The sequence below is a fragment of the Typopeltis vanoorti genome, chromosome 20 (genome assembly GCF_054136105.1).
Source record: "Typopeltis vanoorti isolate ZY-2024b chromosome 20, IOZ_Tvanoo_1.0, whole genome shotgun sequence".
Lineage (NCBI taxonomy): Eukaryota > Metazoa > Arthropoda > Arachnida > Uropygi > Thelyphonidae > Typopeltis > Typopeltis vanoorti.
Window position 1 is genome coordinate 35,045,937 of NC_143568.1, and position 18,949 is coordinate 35,064,885.

At 35.3% G+C, this 18,949-nt stretch overlaps 1 protein-coding gene across 1 annotated transcript in view; it reads right to left on the reverse strand.

The window, feature by feature from the left end:
* Positions 1-8,274: 8,274 nt before the first annotated feature.
* The window catches only part of Usp14 (ubiquitin specific protease 14), a 231,536-nt gene continuing 220,861 nt past the window's right edge, over positions 8,275-18,949 (reverse strand). Inside the window, exon 17 of the mRNA XM_090410762.1 lies at positions 8,275-8,566. Within this exon, the coding sequence (XP_090266888.1) occupies positions 8,484-8,566 (83 nt within the window). The 3' untranslated portion in view covers positions 8,275-8,483. The remainder of the gene's footprint in view (positions 8,567-18,949) is intronic.

The window sequence follows — 18,949 nt, forward strand, 5'->3', positions numbered from 1 at the left end:
TTAGCTGAGATGAATGAATTTATCACTGAGAATGATCTTAAGAATTATTCAGATTACTTGTGTTCTTTAAAAGGTGAAAAAAAATGAAAAACAGATTTTAAGATTTCTTTTCTTTTGAAGTGAAGCCATGGATGTTTTTTTGATCTTAACATCCAGATGTGTAGAGTTCAAGTGCCATCTCCTATCTAGGAAGTTGACTACAATGATGTGACTCTAGCCCAAAAATTGAACGACTCTCCCCACATCTGGATGTTAAGATCAAAAAAACATCAAAAGACATACTTTCAAATTGACATCCGGTATATACCCACTACCTGCATGCTGCGTTTCATCATCATCATATATACAAAAAAAAAAAAAAAAAAAAACCTTTATGATTAAAATATTATGCCCCCATCAAGCTCTAATCCTATTAGAAGATAAAAAATAAAATAAAAAAGCAGAATTAAATTACCTACAGCAGCTATTACTAAATATGGCTACAAAAAAAAAAAAAAAAAAATACTGTTTGAAGACCACCCCATACCAAAACAGCCTGCTCTATCTAATCTCTCTCTCACACACACAGGTTATCTTTATAATAAATTTAGTTTAATCCTTTATCCAAGTGTGAGCAAACAAAGTTTGCACCTGAAAGTATCTTCAGGACTGGGGTAAGGTGGTACAACACCAGGGCACTCCTTGCAAAGGTGGAGCAAGCTGCCAACACTCCTATCTCAGTATCTCCCATAATGCAAAACACATCTCCTTGCAGATATGTCTAATGTTATGCATTAAGGGAAGGGCCACAACCCAGACTAGTTTTGACCTTTACTGAGGTCTCTTCAGTGGGAGCCAGGCCCAAGTGGAGATACCAGGCAGAAGCATTAGCAGGTCATCTCTACCTATAGGAGTTGCCAAATGGTGTGCCACCCTTTTTTAATAAATTACTCTGGATTTAGAGAAAGATGTTGAAAGTTTATTTTTCACTTGGTTAGAGTATAATAAATTTAGTTTAATCCTTTATCCAAGTGTGAGCAAACAAAGCTTGCATCTGAAAGTATCTTCAGGACTGGGGTAAGGTGGTACAACACCAGGGAACTCCTTGCAAAGGTGGAGCAAGCTACCAACACTCCTATCTCAGTATCTCCCATAATGCAAAACACATCTCCTTGCGGATAGACCTGCAAGTGTGAGCAAACAAAGCTTGCACCTGAAAGTATCTTCAGGACTGGGGTAAGGTGGTACAACACCAGGGAACTCCTTGCAAAGGTGGAGCAAGCTACCAACACTCCTATCTCAGTATCTCCCATAATGCAAAACACATCTCCTTGCGGATAGACCTGCAAGGAGATGTGTTTTGCATTATGGGAGATACTGAGATAGAAGTGTTGGTAGCTTGCTCCACCTTTGCAAGGAGTGTCCTGGTGTTGTACCACCTTACCTTAGTCCTGAAGATACTTTCAGGTGCAAGCTTTGTTTGCTCACACTTGGATAAAGGATTAAGCTAAATTTATTATACTCTAGCCAAGTGAAAAATAAACTTTCAAGAGGTTATCTTTAATTATGCCAAAATACTTCATACTATAAAACTCACCTTTAAGCTGATCATGAAACAACAGATGTTAATAAGATTGCCAAAAGCCATGCACCCTATTAAAAAAATATCCAAGTAGGGATACAAGATGCACTGCAGCTACCAGAAAGTCTACACAAGAGAAACGTGTTAAGAAAGAGATGAGCAACATCACATGTCTCTCTGTTGATAAAATTTGCAAACATATGCATCCATTGAAAGGCTTGGAACATGCTATTATGAGAGTTGCTATGACTATGCAAACTTCAAATAATATTTAATACATCAAGTTTGACTTTAATTACATCATAATAGTTTAAAGGTATTGGTGAGTAATGTGGAGGGGGAGGGGGTCCATATTTTAAATTGCATAGGTATAGGTTTTTATTCCACTCTCCCAAAAGATGTTAAAATAAATATATTGCTTCAGTTGTTTCACAAAATTCACAGTATATTAATGTACACAGACAGTAATGAATAAGTCATTATGCTTTGTTACCACAGTACAATGTCTAAATGTGAAATTCTTCTTTTTGGCCTTCCACCAGGAGACAAGTCATCCAGTATAGATGTGAATTATCCAAACTGTGTTTGTTATAGTGAGAGTTGATTGTATTATAATAAATTTAGTTTAATCCTTTATCCAAGTGTAAGCAAACAAACTTTGCACCTGAAGTATCGCCAGGACTGAGATAATTCGTGGTAAAGGTGGACCAAGCTCTCATCACTCCTTGTGGACATGTATAATGCTATGCATTAAGGGAAGGACCACTACCCAGACCGGTTTCGACCTTTATTGAGGTTTCGTCAGTGGGAGCCACACCGAAGTGGTGATACTAAAGCAGAAGCAATCGAGAAGTCGATTGCTTCTGCCTTAGTATCACCATAGTGTTTTGTTCCATAACAAAACTACCCCCCCCCCCATGTAGTTTTGTTACGGAACAAGCTAAAACTATAGTGTAGCGAGTTTTTTTGTGACCTGTTGTTTTGATCACTATTGATTTGGTGCCTTTTGAATCTACTGTCCAATTTGAAGGAACATCAAAAGTTAGAGGCACTTCATCCATGTTCGCAATTTGATTAAGCTCAAAGTTAAATTTCCTTCTCGCTGATATGAAAAATCTTTGGAATGCTATAATTTTAGCTTCATAGTCAACGGCTTTTTTGGGCTAGAGTGATTTTTGTATGCATGCATAACCCGTGTCCTTTCATAAATCTAAAAACAGTGATCCGGTAAAATCTAAAATTCCATTAGCAGTTGCCCATCGTTTCACTTCAAAATTTATAATTTTTAGAAACAGATATTCCAATGTTTCGATGATTTGTTAGCCAATTTTTCATCTGTACTTCTAATTCTGGCCATTTTTCTAGGTACGAACGGAATGTTTTCTTGTGTTTACATAGCAGTTTTAATTGTTCCTCTTGTTTTCTCCACTCACAAACCATTTTTTCTGTTGGTGGTGAACCAAATGTCTTTCTGCTGCTCTGTTTCCATATTGTTTTGCATAATTTATGACATTTAATTTATAACTCACATTATATGAAAGTCTTTTTTGTTTTACACTCATTTTTTCTAATTTTAAGATAAAAATTTTAACGACTTATAAAAAGTAATTCAAATGAACCGTACAAAAGCACATAGGTTCACACATTAATGACTATTGATGCTCTAAATCAGTGATTCACCCACATGAAGCGAGATAACATAGGTACCTACCTTCAGTAGCGTACTTACTAATTTTATTAACATATTGCGCCAGTAATTGAACTCCGCTAACAGCTTCGGTACAGTGTAAAGATTCGTATTTTAATGTTACGCCCTGTTTCCGCTATGTATTGCACATGAAACATACCATACACAGGGGAAACAGGGTGAACCATCCCAATCAGAAAGGATAAACACAAACGACACATAAAATACCTCCATTTTGGGAAAACCGACCTTTCTGACTATGCACTCCAAACATACCACAGAATTGATTGGAAAGGTACCAAGTCCTTACACCACACCAAAACCTGGTTCGAGCAGAAGTTCAAGGAAGCATGTGAAATGCTCAAACATGATCCGAATCTGAATAAAAATGGTCTAACCATTCCAAGAATGTGAAGGACCCATCTGCAACCTTCATAGCAACCACGAAGAAAAATCTCACTACAAGAAGACTCGGTGAAGTTTTTTTTTTTTCCCCGAACATTCAATAGCAACCTGTACTGTACAAATCCAGAAGATAATCATAATATACCAATATAAACTGCATAATTCCAGAAGAATCCTAGTACGTGAGGACTTCAGCAGAGTTTATTGTAGTTTTTATTGGTAATTTTTTTTTTTATCACTAGAGGGCAGGCTAAGAAAAAAGATTAGTTAACAACATAATTAATTTACCTGTATAGAGTGCAACAACATGTAGCTTGGTTCTTATACACATGTATCCTTCTGATGATGACCTCAATACAGGGGTCAAAACGTCGAGTTATTATTTTATTATTAATCAGTAAAATAATCTTTCCAACATGTGTATTTTGTGTCCCTAAATTCATAAATATGAGTGCTGATCACTGTGAAACCTTAAAAGAAAGATTCTTCTGATATATGTTTCCCAAATTTGGGGCAGTCTCATTCATCCAAATTTGTTGAGGTCTGGCATGTTCCTAAGGGCTGAGGCTGATTCCATGAATAGTCTTTCTTTCACCTTATTCTGTGGAGAGTATCCAGAGCATGGTCTGCAAGCCCAGAGTGGCTGTACTGGTGAAATCGGATGTAGTCCTTGTGTTCTGAGATTCTGATATTTGCTGTCCTGCCTGTTTGGCCAAAGTAAGACAATTTACAGCTGCAAGGAACCTGGTATACACCAGGTAAGTGTAGGGGAAGTGGGTATATACTGGATGTCAATTTGAAAGTATGTCTTTTGGTGTATGTCTTAGGGAATGGTGATGGATTTAGAGTAATCTTTTTTGTGAGGGGGGGGGGGGTTGTGGATAACTGGTTTTAGTATTTTTTGGATTTGGGGGGGGGGGGAGAGGTAGCCATTGGCTGAGAAAGTGTTAAGGATGTGATTTAGTTCAGTGGTTAGAGCTTGGTCATTTGAACAGATTAGTTTTGCCCTGTTGAATAGTGTCTTAATAACTCCATATTGTTGTGTGTGTGTGTGGGGGGGGGGTTGTTGGTGAATGTATCTGCCTGTATGGGTGGGTTTTCTATAAACTGAGAAAACCAAGGTTCCATCAGGTTGGCAGGTGACTAGTGTGTCTAGGAAGGGGAGGCTATTGTTTTTCTCTTTTTCCAGAGTGAACTTGATTCTAAGGTGTTGGTTGTTTAAGTGTGTTAGGAAGGAGAGGAGTGTATCTGGGCCATGTGGCCAAATAGGGAACACGTCATCAACGTAGCGAAGCCATATGGTAAGTTTTTGTGGGGCAGAGTTTAAGGCTTTCTCTTCAAAAGTCTCCATAAAGAAGTTGGCCGGGGGGGAGTGGTGAACCCATGGTTGTCCCCTCTATCTGTAGAATTTTTCCTGCCAAACGAAATACCCTGAGTTCATTGTGAACTGAAATAGGGCTGAGATATCGGGAAGAAATTTAGCTTGGATTAGCTCTAAGGTTTCTTTGAGCGGGACATTTGTAAATAAGGAAGAGACGTCAAAACTGACCATTATGTCATTATGTTGGAATGTAAGGTTTTCTATACTGGCTTTGAAGTGGGATGAGTTTTTTTTATGTGTGATGGTATGTTGCCAGTATAGCGTGGGAGCACATTGGCTAAATATTTAGCTAGTTTGTAAGTGAGGGAATCAGTGCCATCCACTATGGGACGTAATGGCACATTTTCTTTATGTATTTTTGGGAGTCCATATATACGGGGGAGGCAGGGGGATCTAGAGTTATATGGTTTTAGTCTGTTAGTAATCTCCACAGGCCAAGAAGTGACCTTCTTAAGGAGCCTATGGAGTTTTCTGATTTTGTAAGTTGGTAGGATTGTATTCAATGGGGAGGTAAATAGCTTGATCACATAGTAGCCTTAAGCTTACCGGTGTAGTCATTATGATTGAGTACCACAGTGGCGTTCCCCTTATCCGCTTTGGTGATAACTATTTCTTTGTTTTTCTTCAATTCCTGTAGAGACTTATATTCACTAATGGATATGTTGGTTTTTGGTGGCTTTGCTTTTGTGAGAACACAGGCTACATCCAATCTAATATCGTCGGTGATGTGGTTTGGAAGGTGGCGAATCCCGCCGTCAATCTGGATCGTTAATTCTTCGACCAGTAATTTCCTAGCTAAATATTTAGCCAAAGCGTGCTTACACTATACAGGCCACACACCATCACACGTAAAAAAACTCAGCCTACTTCAAAGCCAGTATAGAAAACTTACACTCCAACATAATGACATAATGGTCAGTTTTGATGTCTCCTCCTTATTCACAAATGTCCCCCTCAAAGAAACCTTAGAGCTAATCCAAACTAAATTTTCTCCCGATATCTCAGCCCTATTTCAGTTCACAATGAACTCAGGCTATTTCGTTTGGCAGGAAAAATTCTACAAACAGATAGAGGGGACGGCCATGGGTCCACCATTTTCCCCGTCCTTGGCCAACTTCTTTATGGAGACTTCTGAAGAGAAAGCCTTAAACTCTGCCCCACAAAAACCTACCATATGGCTTCACTATTTGGCCACATGGCCCAGATACACTCCACTCCTTCCTAACACATTTAAACAACCAACACCCTAGAATCAAGTTCAACCTGGAAAAAGAGAAAAACAATAGCCCCTCTTCCTAGACATACTAGTCACTTTCCAACCTGATGGAACCTTGGTTTTCTCAGTTTATAGAAAACCCACCCATACAGGCAGATATATTCACCAACAATCCCCCCCCTCACAATATGGAGTTATTGAGACACTATTCAACAAGGCAAAACTAATCTGTTCAAATGACTAAGCCCTAACCACTGAACTAAATCACATCCTTAACACTTACTCAGCCAATGGCTATCCCCTCCCCCCCCCCAAAAAAAAATACTAAAACCAGTTATCCGCAACCCACCTCCTCCCCTTCACAAAAAAAGATTACTCTAAATCCATCACCATTCCCTACATCTGAGGCACCTCGAAAAAAATCAACAAAATCCTAAAAAAACATGACTTGACCTCTTGTTACAGACCATATAGAAAATTGGCATCCCTTATCTGCTCCACTAAAGACCAACCACTTCCCCTAGACCTACCTGGTGCATATACAAAATAAGAAAAATAATTTATTTTTTCCTGATCAGTAACCAATTTATTAATAAATAAATTTACATATTAAAAAAATTGCTTTATTAAAAATATTTCACCCTCAGCACGAACACACACACCAATAATAAAAGTTTCATATCTCACACAACTAATGCACGCAAGCATACATTTTGTGCAGTGACAAGTGCAAACAAATATCGGCGAGTCTAGCTGCAATTGGCTGAACGTGATAATTCTGATACTGTGTTTGTTTTATAATTTAAAGCATTAATTGAACAATTCCAATATTAGCTATTCAATCAATGTCGAAACATAAGGTGTAACCTTTAACATGTTGTATTGCATTTATATAAGGTTGTAAGCATTGTTATTATTTATAAACACAAACAAAATTTAATTTCTTTGTTTTTTCCTTGGGGGTGCTGCAGTGTCGCAGTGCTAATGTACAAGCTGCCACTGGTACATTCTCTGTATCATTTCTATTGTTCCTTCATCTATTCCTGCTCTCTTCAATACCTGCCACATTGTCTTCCTTCGGGCAGTATAATGACCTTTCTCTGGATCTACAAAAATCAAATGAAGCTTTTTATTCCTAGCAGTCATTTTTTTAAATATTTGTCATAAAGAAAATATATTACCCATGCAAGATCTTCCTGCTTTGAAACCAGATTGTTCTTCCAATATTATTGGGGATGTCTTAAATTCAGTTCTGTTCCTCATGATTCCACTAAATATCCTGCTAACCAAACTCATGACACTTATTCCTGTGTAATTTTGGTGGTTTTCTTATGGGGATATATATGACAAGTTCCACTCATAAGGGATATCCTCATCTCCAGTCACTTTGTTGAATATCATTGTCAGGGCCTGTATACTTTACTATTACCATTCCACCAGGGCCAGTTGCCTTTCCATTTTTTGATGCTTGAACAGCCTGCCTCACCTCCTCCAATGTCACTTGAAATGTTCTTTCTCCTGATAATAGCTTCTCGTCTCCTTGCAATTCCACCCTATTCTCATATAATAGTATTGTCGATAGAGTCTTCATAGTATCATGGTATCTCTTAAAATCTTGGAGGGAAATGATACTAAGTTCTGCTCAAAATGCATGAAGGGCAATCATATCTCACCAGGTGTTCATCATTACACTTTTTTCCCACACTTCTTGAGCATTCCTTACCATTCTTTTCACTTGTCTTATTGTTGTGCTCTTTTCAGGACACCTTGTCCTGACAGGTGCCACTACTTAACCATCTCTTTTCTTCTATCTTCTCCTTCACCTATTGACTAGTCCATTCTATATTTCCTTGCCTCTTATCTTCCCTCCCATTCCATTCAAAGGGCCGCTTTAGCAGGCCCTTGCAGAAAATTTTGGTTAAATTGTTTCCAAAACTAAAAAAAAAATAATAAATAAAATAAGAAAAATATATTAAATAAATGCCTTGTACTAGAATATAGAAATGATGAAACTTACACAGTACTGTGCTAAAAAGAGCACTTAACTTTTTATCAAATATTAACATAATGCGCATTTAACTGGACAACAATTAAACAAATCACAAAAATTCACCAAAACTTGAAATGCAGTCTATGAAGGCAGCAACAATGTACAAATCAATATGACTGATTAGCTGGCTTTAAAAAAAAAACCAGTGAGCAGAAGTAAAAAGGGCTACTTCTCTTCCCTACTTCAAGATATTAAAGGTTCTTCATTATCAGCTATTTCTAGCATCTGTGGACCATAGAGTAAAACATATGCACAGTGCCAGTCACCTAAAATAAAACAAGAGAAATGACAATATTTAGGAAAAAATTATAAAATTATATGATATTATCAATTATCTGAACTCTGCAGCAGAATGTCAATAGTATTCCCCTGTATTATATTCAGGCACCATACATGTGAAAACTCAATAAATACAGTAGAATGGAATCCAATATACTCCATTCTGTTCTACTGTTTCTTTGAGGAGGATAGTATATGTCAGTTATGGTGGGAAAATAACTTGGAAAGAAGTCAAATGCTGTCAGTATATTGCAGGTGGTGTTCAACTGGTCAATCACAGAGCGATTTTTGGTCCATCTCTTGTGTATTCCTCCTTACTTACAAATTTAATTAAAACTGAAAACATAATATTTTATTTATCATTATTTTGTATTATTTTTAATTCGCTTTAAGTGTATTGCTATTGTTTATTTATTTTTCGTTAAAATTGTCAAATCAGTAATTTTCTTATAAGTCAGGGTAAATGAATTAATTTGGATCAGTGGAAGTCAAACAACGAGCCAAGTGAATACATTTATAAGCAAAGTGTAAAAACTCTATTGTAGCTTAAATATTCCAAAGCACATTACATTGATTTTTTACTTAGGTTAAGTCCCATGTGAATATTGTAAGAATTTTCACATGGGACTTTGTTTGTCTCGGTATAGTTTGTATTAGATGTTTTTGTAAATAACTCTTTTGAAGCTAACTGTATATACTGCTTTAATAAGAATGTGTTAAAAACAAAGCCGATGTTTTTGTCACCAAAGCTGTACAGTGGCATTAGAAAGATTGTTATTGAAACTTGTATGTATGAGAAAGGCTTGCAGGCTCTAAGTGTAAACATCTCCGAAGTCAGTCAGAAAGAGTTCAAACAACATTCCAATGGCTGGCAACTTACAATCAAAAGAAAGCGGAGGAGAACAAAAGGCGTGCCGAACTTGAAACTTAAGATGAAAGACTCATAACGATTCTTTGGGGGTTGCCAAACTTCATGTGAGGTCTCAGAGGAGGCCTAATAAAAAAGGGCTGAAGCAAGCAGAAGGGGTCCTGGTTCCAGAATTGCTGTTAGAGAGGAGGCCGTCAGAGAGACTGCCCGGATCCACGTTGCTTGAGAGAGGAGCTTCTCGGTTCGAGATGTCGTTAGAGAGATTACTTCTAAGGCTGCAGACAAGGTTTCAAATTGCCGAAAGGAAGAGTTCCAATTGCCAGAGAAAAGTTTCTAGGCCAGGTTAATGTCAGACATTCACCAGTGTATTGCATTTTCATTACGATTTGATGAATCAAACGACTTCACTGATATTGCTCAGTTAATGGTATTTATTCGCATGGTATTTCGAAATTATTCAAGTAAAAAAGAACTTTTGAAAATTATACCATTATTGGAAAGGACTAGGGGAGAAGACATTTTTTCGGCATTTGATGAATTTGTGAAACAACACAAACTTCTGCTTTTTAAACTTGTGTCTATTACTACTTAGGTGCTCCTGCAATGATAGGTAATAAATCAGGCTTCATTTCATTATGTAAAAACGATGACAAATATCCAGATTTTTTAATGTACCACTGTATTATTCACCAATAAGTACTCTGTAGTAAAAGATTAAACACAAAAGATGTTTTGGACATTACATTTAAAATTGTAAATTCTGTTCAAGGAAAAGCCCTGCAATGGCAGTTATTTAAATTATAGGCAGATGATGATGATAGGGAACTTCTGTTGTACAATAATGTTCACTGGCTCAGTAGAAGTCAATTTTTAGAAAGATTTCTTGTATTAATTAATGATATAAAAAATCTTCTTGATGAAAAAGCAGATATTTATCCACAATTGAGTGATAAAAGATGGTTGTTACACTTATCATTTTTAGTAGATTTCTGTACGAAATTAAGCAATTTAAATTTAGAGTTACAAGGTAGAGATAAAAATTTAATTGTCATGTTAAGTTCAATAAAAACTTTCTAACAATACTTACCTTTATTAAAGAAAAATATAAATGACTGCGAATTTAGACATCTCCCATATTTATTAAAATGTTTTGAACAAAATCAAGAAATGCTTCGCTATGATTTAAAAGAATTTATTCGTGAAACAGAATTAGTTGAGGAAGAAATAAATTCAAGATTTAAATATTTTAATAAAACTGAAATGATTGTATCTTTTATCAATAATCCATTTCAAGAAAACTTGAACATCACAGAAATTTCAAATAAAATTAGTGGGCTGTTTGATTTAAACCAAGCTGAAGTAGAACTTGAGATAATAAACATTCAGAATAGTTTACATTTAAAATCAATAAACAATGAAGTCATTTGGAAGTATGCACATGAAAAATTCCCAATATTAACTGATATTGTGTGAAAAATTCTGTCTTGTTACAGATTGACAAACTTGTAAGAATCTGCTTTTTCAAATATGATCGTCATATAAAATCAATTAAGAAACCAAATTACAAATGATCATTTGGATGATTGTCTGCGATTGGCCATGTCTTTATATCAACTTGACTATGAAAATATTGCGAGTTCCAAACAATGCAAAATTTCACAATAACTTTTTTTTTAATCAACCAGCATTTCCTGTAACTTGTGAGTTTGTAATCAATCTGTTGTTTTTTCTATTTCTCTATTTTGGAAAACTTTGGTTTTCCAAAATAGAGAAATAAATATTTTATTCCAATATATATATATTTTTTTTTGTTGTTGTATTAAAATAATTAAAAGTGATAAATTTTTAAATACACAAATGAAGTTTTTAGTTGTTTATTTGTGCGTAATCAGATATCAGGTTGGGGGAACATGATCTATATAAGAGAGTAGATCGCCGAATAACTTTTTATAGAAAAGTAGCTCGCATAGTAAAAAAGGTTGAACACCACTGGTATATTGTATAGGTCCCAAAGTCCTTGTGCAGTTTTAAACTTTAATAACTTAGCATATAAATGTTGCACACTTACAGTAGACACCATTCAAATTAATTATTGAAGTTCTTTATGCAGTGCAGATTAATTCTCAAAGTTCAATATAGCTGCCATCATGTTGAAGCCAATTTTCCAGTTCTAAGAGAATATTCATCAGATGCTGCTGCTCAGTGACCAAATGGTTTGCATTTGTAATCCCAACCCTACGAGGATCCATTCTGGTAGGCATGTGACCAATTTATGTAAGATCACTGGTGATCATATTAAATATTCATTAATGCTACCTCATAGACCTAGCACTTAAAGCCAGTTAGTGTCATGATGATTAAAACTGCTGATGAAAATGCTTTGATATTTGGAAAACCGGTGAGAAGAAATATCAAGATATAAAGAAAGGAAATGAAAATGTTTTTAATGCTTGGTAATATTAGGAGAGCAATAGAGACAACAGACAAATCTGACAGAATGAAGCTTTAACTAAAAAAAAAAAATTCTTTTTTTTTTTAGTTAAAGTGGATTTTCTCTCTGATATGGGATATTAAAATGAATCCAAAATACACAAATGCAATCTTAGTTAAAAGGGTGCAGTTGTGAAATAAGGCAGGAGCAGTGATTGAAAAAGGTGAACAATGAGTTTTTGTTAGGAAAAGTACGAGGGTGGTCTGAAAAGTTCTCGGCCTAACAATGAAAAAACAGATTCATAATTTCAAAATTATTTTTATTTTTCAACATAATCTCCCTTAAGACTAATACATTTATTTCAGCGATGCTCCAGAGCCATTATCCTGTCCCTGTTGTAGTGGTTCTCAGTAAGATCTGCAAAATACCCCTCTACAGATGCAATCACCTCTTGATTCGAAGAAAAAAAGCTGACCAGCAAGGAAGAGTTTTTAGTTTTGGGAAGAGACACAAGTGAGAGGAAGCCAAATCTGGGGAATAGGGTGGATGTTCCAACAATTCATAGTCCAGATCCATTAATTTTCCCATTGCCAAAATACCTTTGTGGACAGGTGCATTTTCCTGATGAAAGATGATTTTTTTCTTCTGCAAACCGGATCTTTTCTCACGAATTTTTTGTCTAGTCTGGTTAAAAGATTGGAATAATACAGTGGTATCTCGCTAATCCGAACTAATAAAAACAGTGCACATTCGGATTAGCGAATTTTCTTCCAAGAGGCACAATAACTAGCGTTTAAGACAAAAATAATCAGATTCTAATGGTACATGAATTTAATTCTGTAAATAAATGAAGTAACTGATAGAAAAAAAAAAGTTACTGTACTGTAATGTAAAACAAAAAAAATAATACAGTACACAAGTTTATTTTAGTAAAAAAATTTCATTTGTATGTACCTTATTGTTGAGGATTCTGATTTAATAAAATTGCATAGTTTAGTACATAACTTAATTTGCATAAAAAATATCACTTTCTTGTACACAACACACAAAAAAAAGTTTTACAAAATAACATAAAAAAAGTTTATTTCTTTGTAAAAAAAAAGTCACCAATTTTCTTTTGCTTCTTCTCGGAGCTGAAATTAGCAATAAAATTTTGTGGAATGGCGTATCATTCTGCTTAGCACATTCTATACACATTAAAACTGTCAACTACCTCTTCATGTTTTACTTTTTTTTCTTCGAGTTCTTCATCATCGTCTTCTAATTCATTCTGTAGTATCATATTTATAATTTCAGCATTTGATTTGATTTCGAATTCACTTTCGGTTCTACCTGTAACTCATTCCGTAACATCTGAATTTATATTTTTAACCAAATTATGCACGTTTTGAATTTCCTCTTTTTGTGTATACTGTATTTGTGATTCATGCCAACAATACAGTACAAAAAAGCAAACGTGAACACATAATAAATCAAAATAGGCCTCCAGTATAATGGTACAATCGACAGTATGAAAAACATACTGTACTGTAATAATAATAAAATAAATAATAGTTAAAATATTAATTATTAAATAAAAATAATAGCACACAAAATAATAATAAATAAATTTTTTTTTTCAAAAAGTTCGGACTAAAGAGGTTCAGATTAGCGAGATACCACTGTATTTCCTGATTATTGTTTTACCCTTTTCAAGATAATTAATAAACAAAATGCCTTTAGCATCCCAAAACATCGATGCCATGACCTTTCTTCTGATGGAACCGACTTTGTCTTTGGGGTTGAACAACTGGCTTCTGTCCACTGTTTTGACTGCTGCTTGGATTCTGGTGTGTGGTGAATCTAAGTCTCATCCATAGTAATAAATCGATGCATAAAATCAGTTTTATTCTTGTTAAAATGCTCCAAGCACAGCACCCATCTTGTACAAAGCTTTCTCATATGCAATTCTTCACACAAAATATATCCTACACGTTTTTTTGAAATGTCTATAGTCTCAGCAATATCACGCACTTTGACTCGCCAGTCATCCAATACCATAATGTACACTTGATCAACTGGTGTTGTTACACTTTTTTGGATGTCCTTCACATAGATCATCTTCAAGGCTGGTACAGCTACATTTAAATTCAGCAGCCCATTTCTTAATTGTCAAAAACAAAGAAGAAGTGTGCCCATAAACTTTTATGAACTCTGAATGAATTTCTTTTGGCATCAAACCTTCTTTTACCAAAGAATTTTACAACTGCACGATACTCAATTTTATCCATCTCAAGGGATACAGATAACACTTTTGCTTCAGACAGTTGTATAAAACAAACTACTTGATAGAATGACTTGCAATTTCACATGGATGCTTATGACAGATGTACCAACTTAGAGAAAAAAAAATCTTGCCGATAGTGTTGCCATCCATGGTCGAGGCCGAGAACTTTTCAGACCACTCTTGCAGATGCTTTTTTTTAATTTTTTAGCATGTGCTTACCTGCAAAATAGGCAAACACCAAGATAATACACACAATATACTGGCCTCACAGCCATAAATCTAAACAAAATTTCCTCCCTCCAGGTACACCTGGCAGACTAGGTTGAGATTATTCACTAGCTGACCTAGGAGCTCCTAAAATATTACCATTATGCTTATGCTCAGTCTTGTCTGGTTTCTAGTAGTCAGTCTGCAGGATAATAATTTTAAAGCTGTACCTTTAAAAAATGTGCTAGGTGTCTCTGTGATGTCTGACATAATTCTGGAAATGTCACTCTACTGTTGGAAGATATGTCCTACCTTACTTTTTATCCATTTCTTTCTGTAGTCTAAACATTATTTTTGGCCATTTTTATCTGATAATAAGCAAGGTGATGGTATACACCAGGTAATGAAGCTCACCCAGTGTAATGCTATCTTTATCGTCTAAAACATCTCTTTATGCTGTGGTATGGTATAAGTAATGACTAGTCATGTGCAGAGCTAAAATCTACAACATAGAAAGGTCTTGTTCCCAAAATTTTCCCATAATGATTTGTAAGTATGGAGTTTATTTCACTTTGCTCTTTAGGTCTCTAAAAGAATCACTTTTTTTTTTTTTTTTTTTTTTTAATTTCTTGTTTTCTGTCATCTACTATTTCTAATGATTTAAGAATGTCTTTACTTCTTCAGTACTTGAATCTTCAGAAAGTTAACAAGGAGAAATAAGTTACACTATTCAATTTCTCATTTTGAAATTTGCTCATGCCACTCTATTTGAAATTGTCTTTTATTCAAGTTTATTTTCATGTCTGTCAGACACACACACACACACACACATATATATATATACGATATATATATATAGTGATACGATGTTTCTTATAGTGTTTTTTATTTGCTTTCTATGTTCCCACGGCTGAAGAAGTCAGACAATCCGATGAAACATGTTGTGTTTTGAATAAATTTAATTGTTATTCTAGTTCTCAGTTCTAGGTCAGTAAATATAAATATACACACACACATTTGTTCTTTATTTGACTCTCATTCGAACTTATCATATTTCAATACTTGAAGTACTAAGGATTAGATAATCTATGAACCTCTAGAACAACACATAGTACTTTTATAGGCCTCTGAAGAGAAAAGTGGTGGTCTCACACTATTCATAAAGACTATCACAAACATCTCCACCATAATAAGATTAGAATCAATACTCTATAGGCTGGAGAATGGAAAAGCTATTCACATGACAGACAAGGCCAGATCTCTCTCCTTTCCATGATTTACAGATTTTGCCTGTGTATTTGTATGTTTTGTCCTGTGTTTGAAACTAGTGTGTTTCATACACTGCTTGGAAAGGTCAACAGACACAGTGTGAGGAACAAACAGCCATGGCACCCACCTTAATAAGATGTAGAACCTCCTTTCACTGTGATGACAGCAGCAATCCTACGGAACACACTTTCCACAAGCATACAATAGTGATCAATGGGAATTTTGTCCCATTCTTCCTGTAGGCATATAATGAGATCCTGGACTGTTGTAGGGTGGATGCCCCTTGACTTCACCCGATGCTCCAGTTCATTTCACAGATATTCAATAGGGTTGAGATCAGGGCTGTGTGGAGGCCTTCCTTATGATACTGCATTGTCTTGTTGAAAGAGACAATGGTCAGTTCTGTAGGAAGTATTTCATGGTCCAGAATGTTCTGATACCACTCGGAATTCAATGTTCATGGCACCACAAAGAGAGGTCCAAGGCCAAACCAGGAAAACAGGATCACACCATCACACTGCTGCCTCCAAATTTCATAGCTGGGATTATGCACTCTGGTAAGAGAGGTTCACTGGGCATCTGCTCGATAGAGGATGTAGTGCAATTCATTGCTCCATAACACAGCTTTCCAAGCTTCCACGTTCCATTGTACATGCTCTTTGCACCACTGAATATGATGCTGCATATTGTAGTCCTACCATGAAAACCCATGTTATGAACCTTGGCTCTGAATGCTTTTGTGAAGATTCATGTTCCAGTCAATGCCCATAACTCCACATTCAATGTGTCAGCCAACAAATGGCAGTTTTGCATATTATCCTTCATAACACCCTTGAGTCACGTTCGGTGAGTGTGGTGGTTCATCCACTGTGGATAGCAGTAGCAGTAGACTCCCTATGCTTCCATCTCAATATGGTATCACTGATTGTTGATCTGGGATGGCCCAATTTGTCAACAATTTGCAGCCCATCACAATGCATCCTTTAATAAGACACCGTAGTACTAACTTGGGAGTATCATATTCCTCCAATTATACCAACTACAAACACGTGACTTGTTACGTAGCATGATGCACCTTGCCCATGGTGATGTCTTGTAAGATTTTATCTTACAAAACTGATGCAAAGCCACAGGATATAGATGTTAACAGACAGCAACCACAGGGATACAATTAACTGGCCTATCATAGAATTGATTATGTTTATATGAAGTCAAATTAAGTGGTGCTCATGACTGAACATAAAGGAAAGATGAGGTGTAATGGGATAGATATTTGGCAGATTTCCGAATGCAATTTGCTATCAACTGTGCTTGATCCAATAACAAACTTTAAGCTATCTAGGCAGTATCAAAAAGTTGAATCCATTATACTCATTCTTCCACACTCTCTTTAATCCTTTTATTTCCCTCATCTATATCTTTTTGCCTTTGTTTTAACTTCTTCATTCTTCTTTCAAATTTTATTTCTCTGCTTCTTTATTTGCTCATTTGTTTTGATTTTTCCTTACTAATTACACTGTCTACAAAGCATTGCTTTGTCTAGACATAGTGTGCCCAAAGTTCGCTACAATCTGGAATTTGACCTACAGATTTCTCCTATAAATAAATATTATAATTCTCTATCTTATTGCAGAGAAATAACTGCTACAATGCCACTCAAGAAAGGTTTTATCTACATCACATGGTGCTATGGGGGCACATCCACAGTATTAAAAATGAAAAGGATCAAATATTGAATTTTATCAATCCTTTCACACCTCCACTAGTGGGACAGGGCAGTGTCTCATACTGGGCAATGAACATCACCTAAGACATTTCACAACCATCCCCACAGCAAAATGGGATTCAAATCTGAAGTTTACAGTTTGGAAAATGGAAATGCTAACCATTTGGCTACTACCTGAACAAGCTATCTCTCTCTCTCTCTGGACAATACTAGAGAAGTAAATGTACTTCTCAACTGTTTACTCCCATAGTTTCAACATTTGAAGTTAGTCAAGATAATAATTTACTGTCCACTGATTAATAGCTCTTTTCATATACTTCTGAAGACCTACAAAACCTAAATATATTATGAATTCTCAGATATTTGTATTCAAATACACACATACATATAGATGTATTGAAGTACATCTTCACCTAGCATTCTCTATGAGAGCTATTTATAAATAACTTTTCCGAGCTATTTACAAATAGCTTTTCCAAGTTTTATAAATAACTCCACCTGGGCCAAGAAAAGCAGAGAACTGACCAAGGGTTCTCACCCTATGCCCAATCATTATCACCTCATAGTATGTTCCATTACCAAGTATCAAGGATGGATTGCCAATTTGATACTTAGGAAACTTTTATTCTGTACTGGCTTCAGCGTAAAAGAAAAATGATAGTACAACATGATGAAATGTCACTGTATTAAACATGATCTCTAATGTTTTCATCAGGAAAGGAAACTGAGCAAATAGCAGAAAGCTGGCAATTGAAACAAATTTTAACATCGTAGAAATGAAGACATCAATGTAAGTCACATCAAATGGGAATGAGGTGGAAGAATTAGAGAACTACCATGATATAACTAGTGTCACTGAGACAAGGAAGTCTAAAATGGATAACAAAAAGCTAAATAATAACTAAATGTTATATTCTGAAGAGGGAAATGTTATATTCGGAAAAGGGAAGAGAGGGAGAGGTAGTATTAAACATTAATATAAACTTCTTTGCTGACAATCCGTTTAACTAATCATGTGGATAAATTTCAAAATTGGAAACTAGACAGTGAAATTTATGCATGGTCCCAAACTAGTAGGAAAAGTGGAGGAATTGTTTGTTATTAGAGTGTAGCTGACATAGAAAAAGAAAAAGTTGGTTCTTGATGAAATATAAACAGTAGAGTGAGAAATGAACATCAGATATCTTTAGGAAATATTTAGAGAAAAAGAACAAATGGTTAAGTATCTGCTCAATTTCTGTTTAGGATATAGACTAGTCATTACTAATATCATGTTCCAACATAGAGATGTTGGAACAAGATCACAAATTCACACAAAGAAAACACACACACATACACAATAAAAACTTTTGGCAACTATATTACTGTTGATAGCTGTCTTCATGCTGGTTCTGGATACAACGGTATACAGGGGATTTGAAATAGGAGATGATCATTTAATTTTGAGTAGGATAAAAATGAATATAACGATAAAGAGAGAGATATATATGTATGAAAGTTTTAAAAAGAATCAAAGATCAGCAGCTTTCAGAGGTGAATTCTATACTTAAATATATAAATATTATTGGATGAAAAATAAAAGTCTAAAAACAATAACCAAATG